Raw genomic sequence first — 25,950 nt, 5'->3', positions numbered from 1 at the left:
GCTATCTTCAGTAGATAGCAATAAAAACATAATTACAACTTCATTCATCATTATATTTACCGAACCTGGAGCTGCAGAGTTCAACAACTAAGAATGCAGACTAAAGACAAACTACATTCAACATCGAGCTATCTTCAGAGATTCAGGTACAGCTTGATATATCGGGCTATAAGCCAACGTGCACCTGAGGATTTCATGAATTATCGTTGCAGCAAACGCAAAACATTTTACAGAAAACGTTAAAATGTTGGGTTACATAAAGGTATAAAACGTTTAAATAACATCCAGAAATCATTCTTGAAAATTTGATGCAAAACATTCTAACATAATGTCATTCATTGTTCACAATTTATTTTGATGACAATGTTTGCCAGCAAATAATTTGCAATAACATTTTGATCTTTGACAACATTTTTATAGTGCTCTTGCAGTCAGTGTTTAACACGCTTACAACGTTTGAAAAATTATTCGGCAGGGTTATCTTGTAAAGAAATTGGAGGCTTGGACGCAGAAAAGAACACATGCAGAACACATCAAGGTGTTCAAAATGTAACAGATAATAGAATACGTTCTTGGTATGTTCCAATTGTGTTACCGATGTGTTAATGTGTTCAGATAGTGTTCTACAATAACACATCCATTTTCATACGTTACGGATGTGTTCTGGAAACAGCCATCAAGTTAAATTTAGTCAACGTGTTCTGGATGTGTTCTTTTGATGTTCTGACAAATCACTCGAACACATCGAATACACATCAAGACACGTGTTCTAAATCTATTACATTTTGAACACCTAAAAATGTGTTCTTGGACGCGTCATCACATGATCATAATTATACAGTTTTTGTAGAAAATGCTGAACTTTTCACGTACGACAAAAGTATATACATTTTTGCGAAAGCAAAAGAGTCACGTTATTGACCCATTTTTTATACACACTATATAAAAAATGTAGGCCTACTCGTTCGAAATTGAATATTTTTTTGATCTTTATCTTAAGACTTCATTGTATGGACGGATTTTGGCCTTTTTTTGACCGATATCAAAAAAGTAACCCCTCCCCCAAAACAAAGATCCTGATTTTTGCCCAAATTTCAAATATTTTCGGTGAAATTGCAATGATCAAATTAAAAAAAACAAAAAAACAAACGGATCCTACCTGTGTAGATAATGTTATTTCGTTTTTTGACTCAAGAATATTTTTTCTATGTTACCACATCTATAGCAAATGTGCAAAAAAAACCCCCGAATTTTGATGATTTTCTGAATGATCAAAACACTAAATGGCCTTTAAGTAGCAAGCATACACTTGTATATCAACAAACAATCTCTATCTTCAGAAAAAGGCCATATGAGATTCTACATGTACTCGGCGGCACTCGAAATTCATACCTTCAAACTTGCATTCAACATTGAGGCATCATCAGTAGATACTAAAAAGGCGAAGTTTCAGACATTCAACATCGCAAATAATCAAATACAACTACTATAAACAAAGGAAAGGAAAACATTCATGCAGTCATGAGCTATATACAGTATATCCTAAAAGGATAACAATAAACGAAACTGTTCGAAAGACATAGGGCTATAATGTTAATCATTACCATCATGCTATCTTCAGAAGATAGCAATTATACCAAACTGCTAAAATACATCGACTATCAAACATATACACCCAATCCCTAGGGCAAGACATTGGGCGAATGTTAATCATTACCTTTATCATGCTATCTTCAGTAGATAGCAATTATACCAAACTGCTAAAATACATCGACTATCAAACATACACCCAATCCCTAGGGCAAGACATAGGGCTAATGTTAATCATTACCATCATGCTATCTTAAGTAGATAGCAATTATACCAAACTGCTCAAATACATCGACTATCAAACACGCACCCAATCCCTAGGGCAAGACATAGGGCTATAATGTTAATCATTACCATCATCATGCTATCTTCAGTAGATAGCAATTATACCAAACTACTCAAATACATCGACTATCAAACACACACCTAATCCCTAGGGCAAGACATAGGACTAATGTTAATCACTACCATCATGCTATCTTCAGTAGATAGCAATTATACCAAACTGCTAAAATACATCGACTATCAAACACACACCCAATCCCTAGGGCAAGACATTGGGCTAATGTTAATCATAACCATCATGCTATCTTCAGTAGATAGCAATTATACCAAACTGCTAAAATACACCGACTATCAAACATACACCCAATCCCTAGGGCAAGACATTGGGCTAATGTTAATCACTACCATCATGCTATCTTCAGCAGATATAAATTATACCAAACTGCTAAAATACATCGACTATCAAACACACACCCAATCCCTAGGGCAAGACATAGGGCTAATGTTAATCACTACCATCATGCTATCTTCAGCAGATATAAATTATACCAAACTGCTCAAATACATCGACCATCAAACATACACCTAATCCCTAGGGCAAGACATTGGGATAATGTTAATCATTACCATCATGCTATCTTCAGTAGATAGCAATGATACAAACTACTAAAATACATCGACTATCAAACACACACCTAATCCCTAGGGCAAGACATAGGGCTAATGTTAATCATTACCATCATGCTATCTTCAGTAGATAGCAATGATACAAACTACTAAAATACATCGACTATCAAACACACACCTAATCCCTAGGGCAAGACATAGGGCTAATGTTAATCATTACCATCATGCTATCTTCAGTAGATAGCAATTATACCAAACTGCTAAAATACATCGACTATCAAACACACACCCAATCCCTAGGGCAAGACATTGGGCTAATGTTAATCATTACCATCATGCTATCTTCAGTAGATAGCAATTATACCAAACTGCTAAAATACATCGACTATCAAACACACACCCAATCCCTAGGACAAGACATTGGGCTAATGTTAATCATTACCATCATGCTATCTTCAGTAGATAGCAATTATACCAAACTGCTAAAATACATCGACTATCAAACACACACTCAATCCCTAGGACAAGACATTGGGCTAATGTTAATCATTACCATCATGCTATCTTCAGTAGATAGCAATTATACCAAACTGCTAAAATACATCGACTATCAAACATACACCCAATCCCTAGGGCAAGACATAGGGCTAATGTTAATCATTACCATCATGCTATCTTCAGTAGATAGCAATTATACCAAACTGCTAAAATACATCGACTATCAAACACACACCCAATCCCTAGGGCAAGACATAGGACTAATGTTAATCATTGACATCATGATATCTTCAGTAGATAGCAATGATACAAACTACTAAAATACATCGACTATCAAACACACACCTAATCCCTAGGGCAAGACATAGGGCTAATGTTAATCATTACCATCATGCTATCTTCAGTAGATAGCAATGATACAAACTACTAAAATACATCGACTATCAAACACACACCTAATCCCTAGGGCAAGACATAGGGCTAATGTTAATCATTACCATCATGCTATCTTCAGTAGATAGCAATGATACAAACTACTAAAATACATCGACTATCAAACACACACCTAATCCCTAGGGCAAGACATAGGGCTAATGTTAATCATTACCATCATGCTATCTTAAGTAGATAGCAATTATACCAAACTGCTCAAATACATCGACTATCAAACACGCACCCAATCCCTAGGGCAAGACATAGGGCTATAATGTTAATCATTACCATCATCATGCTATCTTCAGTAGATAGCAATTATACCAAACTACTAAAATACATCGACTATCAAACACACACCTAATCCCTAGGGCAAGACATAGGACTAATGTTAATCACTACCATCATGCTATCTTCAGTAGATAGCAATTATACCAAACTGCTAAAATACATCGACTATCAAACACACACCCAATCCCTATGGCAAGACATTGGGCTAATGTTAATCATAACCATCATGCTATCTTCAGTAGATAGCAATTATACCAAACTGCTAAAATACACCGACTATCAAACATACACCCAATCCCTAGGGCAAGACATTGGGCTAATGTTAATCACTACCATCATGCTATCTTCAGCAGATATAAATTATACCAAACTGCTAAAATACATCGACTATCAAACATACACCCAATCCCTAGGGCAAGACATAGGGCTAATGTTAATCACTACCATCATGCTATCTTCAGCAGATATAAATTATACCAAACTGCTAAAATACATCGACTATCAAACACACACTCAATCCCTAGGGCAAGACATAGGGCTAATGTTAATCACTACCATCATGCTATCTTCAGCAGATATAAATTATACCAAACTGCTAAAATACATCGACCATCAAACATACACCTAATCCCTAGGGCAAGACATTGGGCTAATGTTAATCATTACCATCATGCTATCTTCAGTAGATAGCAATGATACAAACTACTAAAATACATCGACTATCAAACACACACCTAATCCCTAGGGCAAGACATAGGGCTAATGTTAATCATTACCATCATGCTATCTTCAGTAGATAGCAATGATACAAACTACTAAAATACATCGACTATCAAACACACACCTAATCCCTAGGGCAAGACATAGGGCTAATGTTAATCATTACCATCATGCTATCTTCAGTAGATAGCAATTATACCAAACTGCTAAAATACATCGACTATCAAACACACACCCAATCCCTAGGGCAAGACATTGGGCTAATGTTAATCATTACCATCATGCTATCTTCAGTAGATAGCAATTATACCAAACTGCTAAAATACATCGACTATCAAACACACACCCAATCCCTAGGACAAGACATTGGGCTAATGTTAATCATTACCATCATGCTATCTTCAGTAGATAGCAATTATACCAAACTGCTAAAATACATCGACTATCAAACACACACTCAATCCCTAGGACAAGACATTGGGCTAATGTTAATCATTACCATCATGCTATCTTCAGTAGATAGCAATTATACCAAACTGCTAAAATACATCGACTATCAAACATACACCCAATCCCTAGGGCAAGACATAGGGCTAATGTTAATCATTACCATCATGCTATCTTCAGTAGATAGCAATTATACCAAACTGCTAAAATACATCGACTATCAAACACACACCCAATCCCTAGGGCAAGACATAGGACTAATGTTAATCATTGACATCATGATATCTTCAGTAGATAGCAATGATACAAACTACTAAAATACATCGACTATCAAACACACACCTAATCCCTAGGGCAAGACATAGGGCTAATGTTAATCATTACCATCATGCTATCTTCAGTAGATAGCAATGATACAAACTACTAAAATACATCGACTATCAAACACACACCTAATCCCTAGGGCAAGACATAGGGCTAATGTTAATCATTACCATCATGCTATCTTCAGTAGATAGCAATGATACAAACTACTAAAATACATCGACTATCAAACACACACCTAATCCCTAGGGCAAGACATAGGGCTAATGTTAATCATTACCATCATGCTATCTTCAGTAGATAGCAATTATACCAAACTGCTAAAATACATCGACTATCAAACACACACCCAATCCCTAGGGCAAGACATTGGGCTAATGTTAATCATTACCATCATGCTATCTTCAGTAGATAGCAATTATACCAAACTGCTAAAATACATCGACTATCAAACACACACCCAATCCCTAGGACAAGACATTGGGCTAATGTTAATCATTACCATCATGCTATCTTCAGTAGATAGCAATTATACCAAACTGCTAAAATACATCGACTATCAAACACACACTCAATCCCTAGGACAAGACATTGGGCTAATGTTAATCATTACCATATCATGCTATCTTCAGTAGATAGCAATTATACCAAACTGCTAAAATACATCGACTATCAAACATACACCCAATCCCTAGGGCAAGACATTGGGCTAATGTTAATCATTACCATCATGCTATCTTCAGTAGATAGCAATTATACCAAACTGCTAAAATACATCGACTATCAAACATACACCCAATCCCTAGGGCAAGACATAGGGCTAATGTTAATCATTACCATCATGCTATCTTCAGTAGATAGCAATTATACCAAACTGCTAAAATACATCGACTATCAAACACACACCCAATCCCTAGGGCAAGACATAGGACTAATGTTAATCATTGACATCATGATATCTTCAGTAGATAGCAATGATACAAACTACTAAAATACATCGACTATCAAACACACACCTAATCCCTAGGGCAAACATAGGGCTAATGTTAATCATTACCATCATGCTATCTTCAGTAGATAGCAATTATACCAAACTGCTAAAATACACCGACTATCAAACACACACCCAATCCCTAAGGCAAGACATTGGGCTAATGTTAATCATTACCATCATGCTATCTTCAGCAGATATAAATTATACCAAACTGCTAAAATACATCGACTATCAAACACACACCCAATCCCTCTTTCAGAAGTTATCGATAAACAATCGCATATAGAAATACAAAAAAATATATACGATCTGTGATCTCAATTCAAAATTACTCCGTACCAATGGAAACTTGCAACAGTGACTAATGCTAACTTTTAAGTATAGGAATATTTCGATTATTTTATCTAGCTTCAGAAGATTGCTAAACTAAATATAGCTTGAGCGAGCTTAAAACAATAATTCCATTCATCGAACTTTTCCAGAAAATGGCATGAAACAAAATCGTAACTTCAATTATCACGCTGCTTTCAGTTGATAGCAATAAAACCAAAAGCAAAACTTAGTTCGTCAAGCTATTGTCAGTATATAGCAATAAATGAACTCAAGAATTCAGATTTAGTAATATATCATAAAACTTACAGCATATCTGCACAAACAAAATCTGAGCTTAATTCATACATGCCTATATCTTTTATCATGTTTATGCAATCAGTAATAAAATTCACACATTGCGGAATAATTCTATACCAGAGACCTTAAATTTCAGGCATGTTTTCTTATTATTGAGTTTTCTTCATTACATGACAATAATCAAACATAGACATCACATGACCCAGTTTTTCTTCCAACGACAAAATACATACAGAATTATTTTCCACAAATCCATTTAAGGGCTAAATCTTCGGTAGATCAGTAAACCAAACCAAATCAGAGTTCCAGAATAAAATCGCTCCAATTCTGACAATTTGTTTCACTGATTTATCTTCCGTATAGATACTTATTTAGCTAAGTAGTCCATAGATCTACACCATGTTTTGTTGAAATTGTTGAACAGGACTATAATCAATTAACTTATTCCACATTTGAAAACAAAGACAGTAACACCAAATTTGTATTAGAATTTGATTTTTGTTGTAGAGTTTTAGAGTTGTTTGATCGAAAAGATGTTCATCTCAAAAATCTTCCAACTCACATACGTCTTGTTAAGTTGAAAGTACACGAGTTGAAGGCTATGCATGTGACTGTGACATTCACTAGAATTACAATCTTAATATCATTTCTCCACCGGAATCCTTTATAAATGAGACCGACAAAGCGTCTACTTCTTATCTACGAATTAAAAAACATAGAGCTACCTTCATGATTAAAGCAATCTACAAAGAGTTGAATCACTAATTTTTAAAAAGGCAAGCGGGCGATTGCGATTCGTCTAAGTCGGACACAAGTGTTTGTACCTGCAACAATTAATCTGAAAATCTCTAGATTAATGTATCTTTGATTATGACCTATGCCGTATGTTATATACAGTTGTCATGGCGATTATATTGGCCTACTTTATTTAATTGTATTTTGTAAATTTATGTTTACTGATCAAATTTTGTCTTATCATGATGCGTTGTAAAATAAAGCGTATCGAAATCAACAGTTGTCCTAATATGACTATAATTATGTGATAATCAAGGAGCAACATCGTCACGCTGATCATGGATCATGCCCGAAAGTTTTAGCACTTTCGACTTGTTTTAATGAGATGAAGGAAGAAAATGTATACGGTAAACCAAAAAGAGTTTAATTCTTCTTCGTATTGGGCTATTCCATCTAAAATCCACTACCCCTGTGGAAGATTTAGCTTAAGTCATCCACAGAGGGAGTATGAGTTTCAAATAGAATAGAAATTTGGGTAACTTCCATTTGAAATACTCACTCCAGGAAGATATATAAAGCCACAGGAATATGAGTTTCAAAATGATTAACACTGACCAATTACATTTGAAAAACATACACAGGGGTAGTGTGGGTTTCAACTGGAATAGCCCATTGGGATCATAGTTTGTTTCACCTGCACCTCCACTGTTAATACGAGGTGGCCAATTATCGCATGACGAAGTGCTGTCTTGGGAAGATAACAGTAGTGACTACATTACGGTACATATGGTGTAACTGTCTTGTTCTTGTATGACGTACGGTAAAATCCGTTCGCGTTTGATGAAAATGAAAGTAAGAAACACAGCCAAAACCACTATAAAGTATAAACTTGCCTTCGAACAAAAAGAGAAGCGTTTTCAGTCGAATTCTCAAAGAAACGATATCACCGTGATGCATAATTTAGTTTGTGAAGATTCTATAGGTCATGCATGACAAACAGGCAGTAAATTAATATTTTGTATTTCTCCACAGTGCAAATTCATTAAGATTTTATTAAATAAACTTTATTTGTTACAAAGCGTATGCATCGATGATTGAGTTAATTTACACCCAGACCTACTTTTCTGTGTGCGAAGTTAAACAAAAATATATAGCAACAATAAGTCATTAACATGCATGTTTTCAAGAAGAACTAATACTCTAAACTTAACTCCCAAGCATGCACCAACACCATATTTCTTAATCATAGGCACACATCTTTTTAAAAATTTAGTTCATATTTATTGATCAGCACAAGATTGGACAAAGCATACCGCCTTTTGGCGGAGGATCCTAATCATTTTTCACATGAATGCAATTTGTGAAGACTGGATAGAAATCAAGTCTTGCCAATGCGCCTTCAACTTCGCCGACTCAACTAGATACATCTAATAGTTACCGCCCTTTTCGAACCGCACCGCCGGCCGGTGCACTTAATTTTAATTTATCATTCTAAACATTTCCGACTGCTTCTCTGCCTTCATACCCGCCTTAACAATGCTTAAATTACAGAGAACCAGAATGTATAAACAAAGTTAGATGAATTAAAACTAGTTTGAAGTGACCTGCTGCTCCTCCTACGCACTGTTACCAATAGCTTCCCTGAATACATTCTGTCGTTTCGGGCAACTGTATGATGCGCTGGCTTTTAATACAGAGTACTTGTCTGTATTACAGAAATTGTAACATCTTGATTGATTCTGTTGTCTGTTACTCATCTTCGAGTTTCGAGTGTCGAGTCAAACTTTCGAGTCTCGTGTATCGAGTCTCATATTTCGAGTCTCATATTTCGAGTTTCGAGTCTCAAATTTTGAGTTTCGAGTCTCATATTTCGAGTTTCGAGTCTAATATATCGAGTTTCGAGTCTCATATATTTTGTTGCTGAACAACATATAAAGTTATCGTGTATGACTCGGATAAAGGATGAGAATGAAAAAAAAAGGAAGTGAAGGAAGGAAGGAGGGGGGGGGGAGATAAAGAGATGAGAGAAGTTGAGATGATTTTCTAAAAGGTATTGCAGAAACTGGTAAAACAACTTTACAAACAAACTTTCATCTTAAACAAAGGCATAGCGAATGCCCGGGAGCGAATGATTCATCTTGCACACATCCATAGGCCTACGTATTTTCTCTCTCCCTTTCTCAGTGGCGTATATCTAGAGGTTGTGGTGCCCAAGGATAAGGATACATAATGGCGCCCCCCCCCCATTTTTGCGCGCGGAGCGAGCGACAATTTTGACAAAAATAGGGCCTATACCACTAATTAATTTTGGTTATAATGAAGTTGAATCGGTTTAGAATGATCTTTCAAATGATTTTGTGCTGAAATTCGCGCGAAAATTCATCGCTTAGAGGGGCGATTCAGCGCCCCAAGGGTGGCGCCCAGTGCACGTGACCCCTTGCCCCCCGTCGCTACGTCACTGCACTTTCTATATCTCCCTGCCCTTCTCTTTGTTCCTTTCTTAGACTGGCCCCCAGTCTCGGTTCGGTTCCATCTCTGGATAATGTAACAATAAATAATTACGTAATGCCTTATGAAAAAATGCCAACTCCCCCCCTTATTTTCTTCAATGCCAAAACCCATTCCTCTTCATCCACAAATCGACGCCACTAATTACACCCACCACAGTCAACCATGCAGCAATATAGAAATATACTCGTATTATAAGTGAACGCGAAAGTCCATTGAGCGCTGATTGGCCCCCAGTCTCGGTTCGGTTCCATCTCTGGATAATGTAACAATAAATAATTACGTAATGCCTTATGAAAAAAAATGCCAACTCCCCCCTTATTTTCTTCAATGCCAAAAACCCATTCCTCTTCATCCACAAATCGACGCCACTAATTACACCCACCACAGTCAACCATGCAGCAATATAGAAATATACTCGTATTATAAGTGAACGCGAAAGTCCATTGAGCGCTGATTCCGAGACTGGTCCAATCTGTTAGAGATCTCACTTCCAAATATTCGTTCAACGAAGCACGGTGATTCCGATGTCAATTACGAAAGCCCCGCCCCAGTTTCAATTCAAATATGGTAGCACAAAGCTATGCCGCGGGATGTGACGCAAGATCGGATGGGACACTTGTCAACAACTGAGAGGTATTGAGCTCAAGTGGCACGCGTCTGATAGACCCATGGTACGCGCAATAATAAAAGGCAACCACTCGACTCGGACTTAGGCCTATTGTCCATATTGCGTACATTATCGCGTGCGGTTTGCAAATGTTTGCACATTATTTAGCTAGGGAAGCCTTTTCAAATATCCCCGCGCTGCCAAGCTGCGTTGATTGGTCGGATACAATATCGTTGTTTAGTCGCTTACACAAACGTTAATGTAGTGAAAACATGGACGTGGTATATAGAAAGATTGCGTGACTCCAAATCCGTAAAAGTGAACTTCCAGCAGTTTGTGGGAGCTGGAAGTCAAATTGCCTACAGACTGGGAGGGTCCGTGTATTGGGTTGATTTTTAATGCTATGTAATCTACATTACCAGTCGTTCTCCACGGACCCGAGGGAGGGTCTATTCCTTTCTATGTAGGCCTATCTCTTCCTCTGCACTGTAAAACAGTGTTTAGCACATGGTGTTTACCCATTTCGGGGTGCACCGCTCAATTCGACACGCCGCTAGTCCGACAACACAAATTCCCTATACTTAGAGGTGCGTCAGTCCGAAAATGAAAAGCACGGCGCTAGTCCGAAAAAAGCATGCGCTAGTCCGAAAATGAAAACTGCTGCAACAGTCCGACACGCCGCTAGTCCGAATCTAAAAACACGGTTTTCAGTCCGACACGCCGCTAGTCCGAATCCGAAATACACTGCGCTAGTCCGAATTTGGAAAACACTTCTTCAGTCCGACACTGCGCTAGTCCGAAACTGAAAACCACGGCGCTAGTCCGAAACAGAAAACTACAGCGCTAGTCCGAATCTGAAAAACACTGCGCTAGTCCGAATAATCAGACTAGCGCAATGTTTCCCCCAGTTCAAATTCGGACTAGTGCAATGTTTTTCAAATTTGGACTAGCGCAGTGGTTTTCAGTTTCGGACTAGCGGCGTGTCGGACTGGTGCAGTGCATTTCAGCGGCGTGTCGGACTAGCGGAGTGTCAGACTAGCGACGTGTCGGACTAACATAACGCCCTGTACCCGTTCAAACTCTGGAATGTGTGGGGTGTGTGTGCAAGGGCGTAAATCCGTTTTTAAAGGGGGTGTGGGGGGGGGGGGGGGGGCACAATGACCATTATTAGGGGACACAATGACCATTATTAGGCAATGATATTCTGGCGAGGCGGCGTACCACGCCGCGCGTGCGAGACATGGGTGGGGGTCTGAGGGAGAAGTGCCCCCTTGAGAAGTGGGGAAATTTTACAAAATGAAGGGGTGTTGCTAAAAAAAAATAAAGGCATGTTTTGAAATGAGAATAGTTTTTAAGACGTCTTTTTTGACGTTTTAGCAACACCGGCAAAAAAGTGAGTGAATGAGTGAGTGAGTGGGTGAGTGGGGGGTGGGGGCGTGGGTGGGTGGGTTGGTGGGTGAGTGAGTGAGTGAGTGAGTGAGGCTAGTGAGTGAGTGAGTGAGCGAGTGAGTGAGTGAGGGGTGAGTGAGTGAGTGGGGGTGTGAGTGAGAGAGTGAGTGAGTGAGTGAGCGAGACATGATTTTATGCATTACTTACAAAAATTCCTGTCGATGTTATGCATGCATGGGCGCGCCGGATGCAGAACAACGATATATGCGGCAAACATTGTTTCGATGTTAGGCCTATACTAGCAGGGACAGATTTACCTTTTTGGGGGCCCAGCGCGGCCAGGCCAAAATTTTGAGGCCGCAAACTCAGTTTGGGGGCCCCCAATCATGGTCGGTGCCCATCTAATATGATGACCTATGGTATACGCCACTGCATTACAATAAATTATTTCGAGGGAGACGAGCATGAGATTTTACTTTTACCCTATTTTCATGATTTTGGCCAAAAAACTTGGTGTTTTTTCACGGGGCCTAAAAAAGAAGAAGTGCACAGGGCAATTTTGGGCAACCCAAAATTTGGGTGGATTTGGGTGGCTCTAAGACATTTGCTTGCAGACTATTTTTGACCCATGAATTTTACTAACAGTGCGAGTGAAGCAAAAAAGTGTGCAATTTTACCCTTTTTCGGGCTAAAAACGAACATTCACAGGGCCAAATAATGCTTTAATTTGTCTTCTATTTAATAGGATTTTTAGGCGGGAGGGGGGTGGGTGGAGAGGGCGGAGTCATAGTGTTACACCCAAAGTGCGCACATTGTGTTGATTTGTAGCTTGAGATTACCAAATTGAATACTGAACTTTGGAATGTACATGCCTTCTCGTATATTTACCCCGGAATTTTACCCTCAAATTTTGTTTGATCCCCTTTTTAGGACCCAAGAATTTTTTTGATCCCCCATATTTTCCACCCCCCACCAAAGTATTTATGAACACTCCCTTAGGCCTATTATATTTAAACAAACAAACAAACAAATTAATGATGGAGGTAGAACTTTTGAATTACCCCATTATGATGATGGAGGTATAACTTTTTGAATGACCCATATATCGTCTTATACACAGCTTGTCTCCCATCAATTAACAATGGCCGATCGAGTGACTCAACTTCAGGACGCTGTTAATCAGGTAAAATGGTTAAAATTTAGGGATATGTAATGTCTAACACATTCTTTTTTTTACTGGTGTAATCTATACCAATGAGAGAATGTAACGACTCAAAAAGCTTATTGAAAATCGCTTTTTAAAACGTCGTATACAAAGGAATAATGCGTCACTAAAATTAGGAAAATTTGCCAGGTGCCAAATTCAGCAGTTGAGCATATTAAATAGTACACTATACGAATAACAGTTTTTGGCTAGTCTCAAACGAACTAGGTCATGCCTGCGCAACACAGTACTACACAGCTTGTTCAGAGGATGAGGTGCCGATATATCATGACATGATTCAATTAGTTAGTCAATTCGATTCAGAACCCCACTTCCATTTTTAAGGCAAATTAATATAGTAGGTAACCCAGGCAAACCTTAGTTAACACATTTGCTAGTCAGTCAAATTCGCCGACAATGTCAATGCATTTTTACATAGAAATTTAAAACAAGTGCCCCAAGAAAGAAACCTACATAAATATGTTTTCTATACTTCACTTGACCCAAATATATGATTTTTTATGGTGATAAGTCACCCGCACATGGAATTTTAGAGGATTTGGATAGCATTTCCATTAAAAAAAGCTGCTATCATAATGAGACTAAGATCTAGAAACACCCCGAAATGCCGTTTTGGGGAATTTTGCTAGCTGAAACTTTTTGATGAAAGTCAATCTTTGACAAGATGTAACTTTGCTACGGAAAGTGCTATGAAAAAATTGTTTTCAGTTTTGGCTTTGTTTACTCAAGGGCTTAAATTTGATATGGTCATGTTTTTTGAGGTGGGCACCCAAAAAAGGTGGAGCTGTCACATTTTCCAAAATATTTTCTCTTCTTATTCTTATATTTTTGCTAAAACCCATCATGAAGAAATGGTTTTGGTCTTATTTTGAAGATAAATTATTAATTAAATGAAATAATAACAAATACAGTTGAACAAATCAATTAATTAATTTCAACAGCTTAATTAAGTTAATTAGTCAGGGGTGGAGCCGGAAGCGGAGGAGCTCTGTGTAATTCCAATGGGAAGTTGGTGTTCATTTTAAAATTTATGCACTTTGTTGCCTCTGTAGGAGTAAAAATGCATTTGCATGATGTTAATTTTATTATTTAACTTTCTATAACTATAATTAGCTAGTTAATCTTAATAAATTTAGTAATTAAGGATTTAACAAGCTTTTAATTAATGCAGTGGAATGTGTGTCATGCAATATAATGGGCTTTAAATTTTGCATGCATTTCATCTGTCATAAATAGATCTTTTAAATTGTTTTATCTTTGAAATATCTATAAAATAAATCTTCTCAAAGGAGATTAATATTACAGTCAAGGATTTAATCTGATGACATATTCTCTGGCTATTGTTAAATAGTTTATTGATGTAGGCTAATTGTGCATGTATAGGCCTATGCCTATTGTACATGTACCATTGTTACAAATTATTCACTGTATATTGATTTTTGGAACACCCTATATGGGAATTGGATATTTATGTGATATTATAGCAATTCTTTAAACTATTTTGAATATATATTCCAAATTAATGGCACTTAGTGAAATTTTTCATTAAATTAAACAATTTAAAATTTAACTTTTTTCACACCCTGTATTACACAATGGGCTTAACAAATATAGTGCAAACTTTATATTTAATGAAAACACTAATTGTGTTCATTCCAAATATCAAGTTTATTTTCAAATTTAATATACCATGTAGAAATATTGGAGTGGTAAAGAAATGTAATTTTTTATGTATTTTTCAGTGGAATCACCCTGTATATTTTTTTGGCACACCCTGTATATCCACTCAAACTTTACAGATTTGCAATCCTGACAATATGTGCTTTCTAAAAATGTATAATTTTACATAGTTTGGGTGAAAACTTTTTGAAATATAATCAGAAATACAAAAAAGGAGTTGATTTTTGGCAAATTGCAAGATGTGACGCAATTGGGTCCCACCTCAAAAAACATGACCATATATAAAATGATGCAGTTTGATGGCAATTTAAATTCACCTAGCATACCTAAATATAGGTATGCTAGGTGAATTCAAATTTGCCATCAAACTGCATCATTTTATATATCAAATTAAAGCTCTTGAGTAAACAAAGCCAAAACTGAAAACCTTTTTTTTCATAGCACTTTCCGTAGTAAAGTTACATCTTGTCAAAGATTGACTTTCATCAAAAAGATTCAGCTAGTACATAGCAAAATTCCCCAAAACGGCATTTCGGGGGTGTTTCTAGATCTTAGTCTCATTATGATAGCAGCTTTTTTTAATGGATCTGCTATCAAAATCCCTCTAAAATTCCATGTGCGATTGTCTTATCACCATAAAAAATCATATATTTGGGTCAAGTGAAGTATAGAAAACATATTTATGTAGGTTTCCTTCTTCGCCAGTTGTTTTAAATTTCTACATAAATATGCATTGACATTGTCGGCGAATTTGGCTGACTAGCAAATGTGTTAACTAAGGTTTGCCTGGGATACCTAATTAATACACTGCACCAGGTTTTTACAACATTGACCAGTACTATAGCTGTAATAATAATTTCTCGATCATGAGCTTGTTTACTTACTGTGTGCACTGTCCGTGTGTATGTCGCATTTTTCATGCTAGCGTGACATGCCCTTGACCTCGAGTCAGCTGCCTAGCGACCTGAGCTAGCGACACTGCAGGGACTGCCATTTGAATATGAGAAAAGAGCTGTAGAATGCTCTTCTGGTCTCTTCAAGAAGAGCTTTAGAAGAGCTGTTTGCACCTGTGGCCATTAAAACATAGTACAAGGAACTTATACAATGTCCTCATTCACAAACTGATACTATCTGTCCATCGTATAAGACTGTTACCGTACAGCAATGTGGTGAAGGAATATTACACAGTCAAGAATAGGCTCCATCATTTTTTTATTATGATGCCTCCCAGTCTCCCGAAACATCAAAACATCAAAAGCGTTGCACTTATGCTTACTTAAGACTGTCCTTTTTCACATAACGCAGACAAAGTAGGGCCAACTTGCCTAGAAATGGTCAAATTTTGGCAAGAAATATCTCTGTGTAATCTTATGTAAGTCCCATATCACATCGTTATCGGCGATCGAGGTTTTTTTCTTCTGAAGTTTGGTTGGTACCCACCAGCATCATGCATGTGACGTGACACAGCTAAAATAATCGACCGGGAATCGGGGATCGTTAAAACGTCAACAAATTTCAAAACACAGAAAGCAGTAAACTTAATGGCGAGCGGTCAAAATTTTGAGCCATACAAGTTTACGTGGTGAACTAATTAAAACATAAAGAATTTAATGAGTCATCTGGAGGAGCTATAAATCGCTCTTGCAAATGCAACTTAAGAAGAGCTGTAGAGGAGTGATTGCTCTAGCTCCTCTCAAACGGCAGTCTACTATCCATGACAACACATACACCCATCGAATGTGTGTCATGAATCGGCCCTGTAGTAACCCATGGATTCGATTCATGTAGACGATGCAACAGTTAATTTGTGGATATAGAAAGAGCATGGATCAATCGTCGCTAATTTTCAAACTCATTAAAACAATTCTTTGTGAAGTTTAGTGTACATCTTCAGAGCAAAGTTTGCTAATTTTTAAGAGATTAACCAATAACCATGCTAACAATTTGCCGATGCTCATTTTAGCAACTTTTTTAGATGATACCGGTAGTGTACCCATTGTTATTGGCATTGTTTACTTCTGATTTCTATTGCTTTACATGGTGTCATGCTTCACTGATTCTAACACGATTTGATCTAGTTCCAATCTCTATCCTCATATCCATTGTCGGTTATCAGTGGCCTGGATTGAGGATAGACTTCTCGATCAAGTACCAGTGGAATAGACACAATCAACTTTCTTTTGATCTGAAATCATGTAGCGAATTAGATACTTGTACAAATGGTGCACATCAATTTATAAGCAATATTAATAATGTTTTACCATTGTTCATCACCGCCTAACAAGATTTCAATCCCTTGAAATCAGCACCGCCTGTAGAGAGGGGGGGGGGGGGCTTTGGATTTCGGGCTGGCTTCAATTTCTCAAAATTAATAAACATGATTTCAAATTGGGGGAAATGATAGAAAATCATGATTTAAATGTATACATGACATTTTCTGGGATATGAACAAGTATTTTCAGCTATGGGTTGAAATAGATTACTACTACTAGGGCCAGTCAAATGAAATTTTTCAGGCCACCATACATGAGCTATTCCGACCCGAAGTCACTCTCTTTGCCAGACCCCCAGCTTGTTACTAATTCACTGCGATGCTGAATTTATATGATAATTATGCGTTTTGTTGTTGTTGAATTGCAGCTGGCTGATCACTTTTGCAACAGTATTGGTGTGTTACAACAGAGTGCTCCACCAGCCAAGTTTCCAGGTTTTGATAAACAAACTCAAGGTAATTATTAATAATAAATTCATGCAATAAGAGCAATACCTGCATGCCATGCACATCAAAATGTAGAATTTAATTCTAAAATTATCCCAGATAAGGTTAATGTTGCAGGAACCCTACACTGGATCTGGATTAAAAATTGTATGCACTGAAGTTGCAATTTGTATTACCCTTTTCGAAGTATGGCATACACATAAGGAGGGCAGTCTTCAATGATCTGAGTAAACCCCAGCAAATTCAAAAGACTTTACCCCCTTCGTGCAGCACCATCCTATTGCGTCCGCCGTCCGCCATATCTTGAAAAGGTTAATTAAGGCAGTATCAATGTGCATTTGGGCATTCATCGTTGATTCTTGCAAAGATTTTCAAATGGATCAAACGATTCCCGCAAAATTCTGTTGCAAAAATCAAGATTGATTCTCACACTTTGTGACATAATTCTATCCCTGAGTTTGGTGAGACCAAATTGACAGGGAGCCAGTGGGCTATTCCAATTGAAACCATATGTACCCGCTATGGAAAACATGACTTTAGTCTCCCACGCAGGGAATGTGAATTTCAAATGGAGTTACCTGAATGGGCATCTCCCTTTGAAATCTATACTCCCTGTGTGAAAGATTAGGGTCATGTCTTTCATCTTCATTTCAGCTGGAATAACCCAAGGCACTTAAATAAATGGTTTCCTTTCTTACCAGCAGCTAGTACTCCTGGACCTCAAGAGGGCCAAGCAGCAGCAGCACCATCACCTACACCAGAAGATTTCACAAGTCTCTTTGCCCAGCTCATAGCCAGGACTGCTAAAGACATTGATGTGCTTATTGACTCATTGCCAAGTGAAGAATCCACGGAAGAACTACAGGTTTGTTTCAGTTTATCTGTCTTTGTGTGAAATAAGTAGTTCAGGAATCTAGACTACCAAATGTCTCACTGAACTACCAGAAATTCAAAAGCAGTAGTCCAGACAGACTATTTTGTAATAATTTAAGATATTTTCAACTTTGCAGCATAATTTTCCACAAAAAGTGTCAATTGTCACATGTTGTTCATGCTTGGTGTAGAGTTTCCTCTTCCACAAAATGTTTTTCCATTGATATATCAGGAAAATATTTGCTGTTGTATCAACATACTGACTGCAATTTGGGGTGCCATATCTTATATTTTTATCCATGGACTACTTTAATAATTCTAGGAACCTAATTATGCCCTTATTTCGAACACTGTTTGACATAATATGAACATCATTCAAAAAGAAAGTTCACACTTATTGTGGTCATTGTTTTAAAATTAAGAAATATAGAGTGCAACAGCATGCTAATCTGGAGAAAATGTGTACTTCATTTTAACATTTTGTAGCACAATAGGTATTTAAAGAGTATAAAATGCACTGCAAAACTGTTTATTTTGTGTTTGTTTGACCCTTTTTGGGGGTTTGAAACTTGAATAAAAATACAAACCATAATACATATACATAGATAAAATCAATCAAGCTATAAATCAAGCAAAATAATCAATTTAATAGTCAACTCACCCATTGCATGGTTCCGCCATGTGCGAGGAGAGCCTCAATCTGGCAGCATGCATGAATGGGAATTGAACCAGTCATATAACATTGCGTAAAGTTATGAAATTCTTCCTTTCATGTCTTGTCAGTTCAAGGCTCTCTTTGAATCATGGCGGAACCATGCAATAGGCGAATAGACTTTATTTCCATTATCAAATTATAAAATTGCATATCATACAAAAACCAACAATGATTATGGAACAGTCTGGATATCAATGAGGCCAGCATGACCACCCCTGGAAAATAAGATGTGAAATAATAAAGCCATTTGATCTAGCCAATCCGTACATTACAATCCAATCCATAAACAAGCATGAACATTGGGGGAGGGGAGGCAAATGAGTGATGATCTGATTTCAAAAGCGGTGCTTCAGAACAATCTTTGATTACGACCAGCATGAAGCAAATCATTTGCTAGCATAATGCAACAGTAGTCCTCTATCTCTTTCAGAATGCCAGTCTTCAGAGATTAGAAGAAGACAACCAGGAAGCAGCCCAGAGATTAGCAGAAGTGGTTGAGAGAGGAGAGGATCTTCTCACTAGAATTCAAGAGGCTCTAGCAGATATTGCAGAATCTCAACTCAAGAAACAGAACTCTAAAGATGAAGAAGTAGAGACACCTGTGAAAATCAAGCAAGAACCGACATGATGCAGAACTAACTATCTCAGTATCTTGTGTGAAGTTGACTTATAGTCAGGGCTGTACCTTTTTTAACTAGCCAATTCATGATTTTGGAAAGTAACATGACAGAGTACAAAATTGCTTGTCCGACATTTGGGTACTGGTCAGTGATCTAAAATTGTAACCATATAGGCAGGTATTTTATATTGTACTCGCCTTGGCAGCAAAGTTATCTGCCAACAGGTTTCACTTTTTTTGGGAAATGGAAATGAACTATTTTCTGTACAAAATGGCCCAATTTGGCAAACTTGATACGTTTTTTTGTTGAGAATGGCATTTTTTTGGAGCCAAACCGTACTTTCATTGTGCCAAATTTTTATTTACTTTGTTCAATGTAAATTACTGCCCACAAATGGCATGTGGCTAGAGGTAGAGGTACAGCCCAGCTTTTATATATTGGCCAGGAATCAGCGATACACATTCCATGGTTCAAATTACCTGATACATTCTATTGTACAGTTTGGTGATTTCCATGAATGTTTTGTCTATTTGGTTTCTTTAAGGCAGCGGTTTCTGCACATGATACATGTAACGTGCGCATCTCAGGCGATCAAAGATGGTGCATCTGTAGCACGCTGGCCACGCGATGCAGCACAAGGCGACTTTGCACTACATTAACACCACTATTTATGCACATTTGCTTGTGTATCACATATGGACGGCAAATGCGACTGCCTTGAGAGAGCCAAATGGACCATAGCGGGCAAGAGTGTTGCAAGAATTAAGATTATTGTAGCTGTTCTTGCACTAACTTTCCACATCAAGCTAGACAGTTGACGTTATGTTGTGTCATTTCAAAAGCAATCCTCACTCTGTTGTATTATGTGAACCAAATGTTTGTGCGATTAAGTAAGTTTTTATAAGGAGTGTCACATGGGAGTGGGACGTACAAAGTCAGCCTAATGGTGACAGTCTCTTTGCAAGTTACAAATCATAAAGCAGAAGACATGGATATTGTCAAACCAGATTTGTTGTGTGATGAACTGAGAGAACAGTGTAGCTTATGATGATGTAACTCTCTGTATGTAGAAAAAAAAAAGTTTTTAGCACAGAAAAAACAGATTTTCTGAAAGATGTACCCTTTACAGAATGAAATGGGAGCAAGATCAGGAAGGCCAAGAAAAAAAGAGATGTCTCTCAAACTCATGCACATAGTTATGTGAAATAAGTTTTTCTATGTAGCCCTATGTGAAAAGCCAATTTTGGACCTTATTATTATTTGTCAAAAATTAAAGAAAATATTGCCATAAAGGGGCAAACAATAAAAAAAAAAAAGAAATCCCACATTTCCTAAAGCCATTTTTACTGATTTGTTTTTATCAACTAAAGGATACTAGTATGCTCCTACCACTGGTTGGCAGGTAGCTGAATAGCCAAAAATAGGTGATGTTGCATGACTTGACAGAAAACCCTGGACATGCCATAACATATCGTCACATGTATCGCATACCAAATTACCAATGGATGAAAAATAGGGTGGATTCAATAGAGACGGATGTTGAGATTTCACAAAAAATGGTTATTAAATGAGTTGATATTAAGCAAATGATTTCAACATTTACACTCATAGATGGTTAAATTATATTAAGGGGTATAAGTTTAGGCTACTGTACATAGACCCTATCGAATAAATAAACCAACCAGAATGGCATAACCATTGAAAAGGCAGCCATGTTGGTGGAACAGGCTTCAAGTATTTCTGAATGACACTTGAATCACTAGTTTGAATCAAGTCTGATGTATTGTTTTCTGGAATGTTGGTGGACAGTGTTTTGATGTAATATTTGAGGGTCTATAGGGCAAAGAACAAAATAAAACAAACCATGACACTTGTTCTCAGGAGTGATTTAGAAAATTGTTTTATTCACAGTTCAACTATCTTGTTTGTAGTAAAATCAATGAAACATTTTTTTGTTTGTTTTGAAGAAAGAAGAAACATTTTAAAATTTTATAAAGGCATCAAAAGAATACATTGAACAGTTGCTCAATATTGGAATCATACAACAAAAAGTGATTATGTAATAAAAATATAAATTGTTCATCTTATACAACTTGTATTTTTGTTTACATTTTATTGTCTCCAATTTAATCATTCATAAATAAGTTCATTCTGGAAACCAATCAATTAGTATTCCAAGGTACATTACTTTGTTGGGCGGGAAAAACCTGTGTTATTGGCCCATGAACATGTTTAAAGCAAAATCTCCTATGTAATCTCTTGGCAGTTTTGTTTTAAACATGTTCAAGGGCTAGAAGTACATAGGCTTTTCCTGCCCAACGGAAGTGGTTAGGTTCAAGTTCCCACCTGCAATAGCTGCTAGATGTTATTTTTTAGATGTGTACAATAAGGAATGCAGCAATTTTCAATAGGGCAGCAATTGTCAATGGGACAGCTTTTGCAGACACAGCCTTTTTGCATTAACCCTTTGATATATTCCATGGTTACAGGTTGATAGAAAGGTTATTAGTCCCGAATCCAATAACTTGGTTAGAAATCCTAACCCTAAACTTCATCCTAACCTATAACCTAAGCCCTAATCATATTAAAACATAACCTTAACCCAAAAGATAACTAATCCTAACACTTACCCTAACCTAATGTTAACCCTAACTTTAACCTTATCCCCAGCTCTAATCTGAACATAAAATGCCCTATTTCATAATCACTGGAAACTGCAACACCCTCATAAAATACTTAATATGAGAGATGTGTGCAAACTGTATGCATATGGGACTGTATACCCCAATTTTGCTAGTAATAGAATTAAAGGGCATTGAATTTCCTTTACACCCAAATGTGTCCTCAGCAATTAACACTTTAATGCACCACCCATTATTTATTTACATTTTGACTGCCTCTGACACATTATTTGGATGTAAAGGAATTAGACCGCATTACCCCATTTTAAATAAATGTGGATGTGTAGGAGATTTGACCATTCTTTGTACCTTGTAATACATACAATACATACTCGGGACTTGACACCAAATCACCTGTTAAACAGTAGGCCATGATGTAAGAAACTTAACAATACATTAGAAATGACCACTTCATTGAATTTGCATCTAAATCTTCATACTATGTACACTTACACATAAAAAAGATGAAATAAGCAAGAATTATGCAGCAACATATCAGGATACCAAACTTAAAATATATTGAGTTGCAGCGTGATAAATCTCATACTGTGCACTAACACTGTAGTTACAGCACAGAGGATTGTGAAACTATGCAAAACACTTTTCAAGCCGCTATCAACTTTGTCACTTGGATGGACGTTTACTCCGTATTGAACAGTGTTTTCCGAAGCACAAAACTCTCAGTGGTACACTATGATCAGCTTGTAATAGGCCCGAGTCATCCCATTGTGGATTGATATAGAATGGCGTACACACATCTGTGAGCAGCAACTATGCAAACTGAGCTTTGCGGATTGTGCGAATGACATGCAGTTTTGTGCATTTACGCAGGCAGAAGCTTAAGTTGGGACTTTCTTGACGTAGGCAGTAACAAAAACCAAATAAATCTCGCCTATTACGAGCTGATCAAAATATAGCAATGGACAAGAAAGATGCAGGTCTTTCTACCATCAGGGTGAGCCTTAAATTTGGTATTGGCAATTAACAATTATGGATTTCAAAATATACCTTAACAGAACACATGATACCAGCTGGATTCAATGGTGCATAATTTGTTCCTAATTTCTGGCTTAGCAAGCTGGTTCCAGCAAACACAGAAGCAACCATAAAAAAAAATTAAAAAGATTTAAAATAACCGACCAGGAGAAGCTTTAACACGATTGACTCACTATAGTTGGCATGATTGATTCATGTAAAGAAACTCCTTAGGTACCATACTCAATATAAACCACATGATGTTGTTATAAACCTTTTTTCCAATTTTACATGTATTCAATTGTCTCCATTAAACAGTTTGGTATCATGGCTTCAGTTAGAATAATAAACACGCTTTAACAGAATGGTTGACTGCAGATCCGTCGGATAACGCTTTTTCACTGGGAAATGAACTTTGCTGCTTGGATGATGTCACGATGAGGTTAGCATTCATTCCGTATTGAAAAGCGTGTTCCGACGGATCTGCACTCGACTGGCCTCTTAAACAACAACTCTCATTTCTTTTCCCCCAGTACAATACAGGGCACAATAGATAAGTAAATCCTTGTTTAAGCTTGCATAAATGAGACTATATAATAAAGAAAATTCAAGTATAATACATGTTAAAAGGGTGCCTAGATATTTGATTCTGCAATTAAGGCACAGAAAAATGTTGCTGATAGGTTGATAGGCAAAAATATACATACAGATTATTTGTACAATATACATCCTAACATAACAAGTTTTATTTGTGACTAAACAGCTAGGGTAATGCAACTGTTTATTGCAGACATGAATTATTTCTAAGAGTCTGAATATGAACATTTTGTGATGTGCTGTAAGGTGAAAATAACTAATAATATTTTCATCCTATAGTAATAATGATTGCATGCATTGTCTAATAGAGCATTCTGGTGAAGTTTGAAACCCAGAGAGAAAACTAAGTTTCCTATTTGCATTTCCCTGGTTAACAAAAACTTACATTTTGTACATGCATTACTATAACCCATACATTAAGATCTAGCTTTTGGTACTATCATACAGGCTACATCAAAATGATTGGTACCCTCTTCCAAATGCAACATTGGATACTCTCAAAATGGCCAGTATGTATAGTTTATGACTTGTCAAACAATTAATCTAAAAATGATTTGGATTGAATTTTCGTGTATCAGGCTCATCCATTGGAAATGCAAACTGGTGGGTTGTAGGTACCAACCATTTTGATATACATGTAGCTAGCTTGTACCATGTCAGGAGATTCATTGTTTGTTCATGAAATACAAACTTGTTGCATAAGGTGGAAAACAAATGTTTTTTAATTTGGTGTAAATATTTCAATAATTAGTCCTTATTTCCAACAGTACCCTTTCAGGACTCCTCTTTCTAATCCTTTCAAGCATTTTCCAAAAGAAAAATCTTACATATACTAGTATATTTGGGGTAAATTTTTCCAAAAAAATAAACAATTTCTTTCAAACTTAGACTTTGATCTATGCTCAACTTCTTGAGTTGATCTCATATCTTAATAGATGATTGACTGAACAGGTGTCAGTTGAAAAAATTATAGCTGTTTATATAAACTACAAATTTCTATTCATTTGATCCACAGTAATACAAATTGAAAGCATATTCATGTAACTTGTAAAATATTACTAGTTCTTATAGCATTGTTCTTTGACATCAAAGACATTTTATGTTTCAGTGCCCTAACATTAGTTCTTGTTGTTTTGGACTCTGCTAATTCACCTAGTAGTAGTAGTAGTATCAACCACAGGGAAAACACCCTTGAACTACAGACCCTTGATTTGTGAATGAAATGCCCTTAAATCTCTTGTCAACTCTTTTGAAAATCGGGTCATGATGATTGGTTGGGTTGGGGTGAAATAGATAATATCAGTGAACAAGAACAACTTTACTACTTAATGCATCTGACTGATAAGAAACTAAAACAGTACTGGGTTGACTTTTACATGTTTCTCTTAAAGGTAACTTTGCTTGAAAATCACTTACGGAACCCAGTCCTAAAGTTGCTATCATCATAGCCATGTAAAGGACCAAACATTTGAGTTGCAACTTGCAAGCTGCTGTAATAATTGCATTTGGTTATAGATATCCCATCATGCACTATTCCTGGGGACCGCTAGTAACATCCATGGACAGTTTGAATGTCGAGATTTCAGAGGTCTGCACCCAAGTGTTGCATGATGGTATATATATAATATTATGGTATATCAATTGGCTGGAAAACCGATGATGCTGTAGAAGGTTTACTGGTTGTGATGACCCAAGCCAATGACGTTTTATTGGTCGCAATACATAGTGACGTATGTGAAGGACAAAATACACTTCCAAGAAAAACATGTTTGAAGGCTATGTTAC

General features: G+C 36.9%; 1 protein-coding gene across 2 annotated transcripts; it reads left to right on the top strand.

The window, feature by feature from the left end:
- Positions 1-13,209: 13,209 nt before the first annotated feature.
- Positions 13,210-21,788, top strand: LOC140155144 (mediator of RNA polymerase II transcription subunit 21-like). 2 transcript variants are annotated; one of them, XM_072177870.1, is made up of 4 exons: positions 13,210-13,263; positions 17,626-17,713; positions 18,409-18,569; positions 19,723-21,788. In XM_072177870.1, the coding sequence occupies exons 1-4, from the start codon at positions 13,222-13,224 to the stop codon at positions 19,918-19,920; spliced, it is 489 nt and encodes a 162-aa protein (XP_072033971.1). In that variant the 5' UTR covers positions 13,210-13,221; the 3' UTR covers positions 19,921-21,788. The 2 variants fall into 2 exon arrangements, with proteins under 2 accessions (XP_072033971.1, XP_072033970.1); XM_072177869.1 differs by having other exon boundaries at positions 18,406-18,569.
- Positions 21,789-25,950: the final 4,162 nt, after the last annotated feature.

Source organism: Amphiura filiformis, chromosome 6, assembly GCF_039555335.1.
Source record: "Amphiura filiformis chromosome 6, Afil_fr2py, whole genome shotgun sequence".
NCBI lineage: Eukaryota > Metazoa > Echinodermata > Ophiuroidea > Amphilepidida > Amphiuridae > Amphiura > Amphiura filiformis.
The sequence above is the reverse complement of the archived record's forward strand: the minus strand, read 5'-3'. Positions and strand labels throughout refer to the sequence as shown.

Bases quoted from the DNA above. Each gene is read 5' to 3' on its own strand.
- LOC140155144 (XM_072177869.1), top strand. From the start codon at position 13,222: ATGGCCGATCGAGTGACTCAACTTCAGGACGCTGTTAATCAG. The intron at 13,264-17,625 runs GTAAAATGGTTA...GTTGAATTGCAG, and splicing joins TTCAGGACGCTGTTAATCAG to CTGGCTGATCACTTTTGCAA. The intron at 18,570-19,722 runs GTTTGTTTCAGT...TATCTCTTTCAG, and splicing joins AATCCACGGAAGAACTACAG to AATGCCAGTCTTCAGAGATT.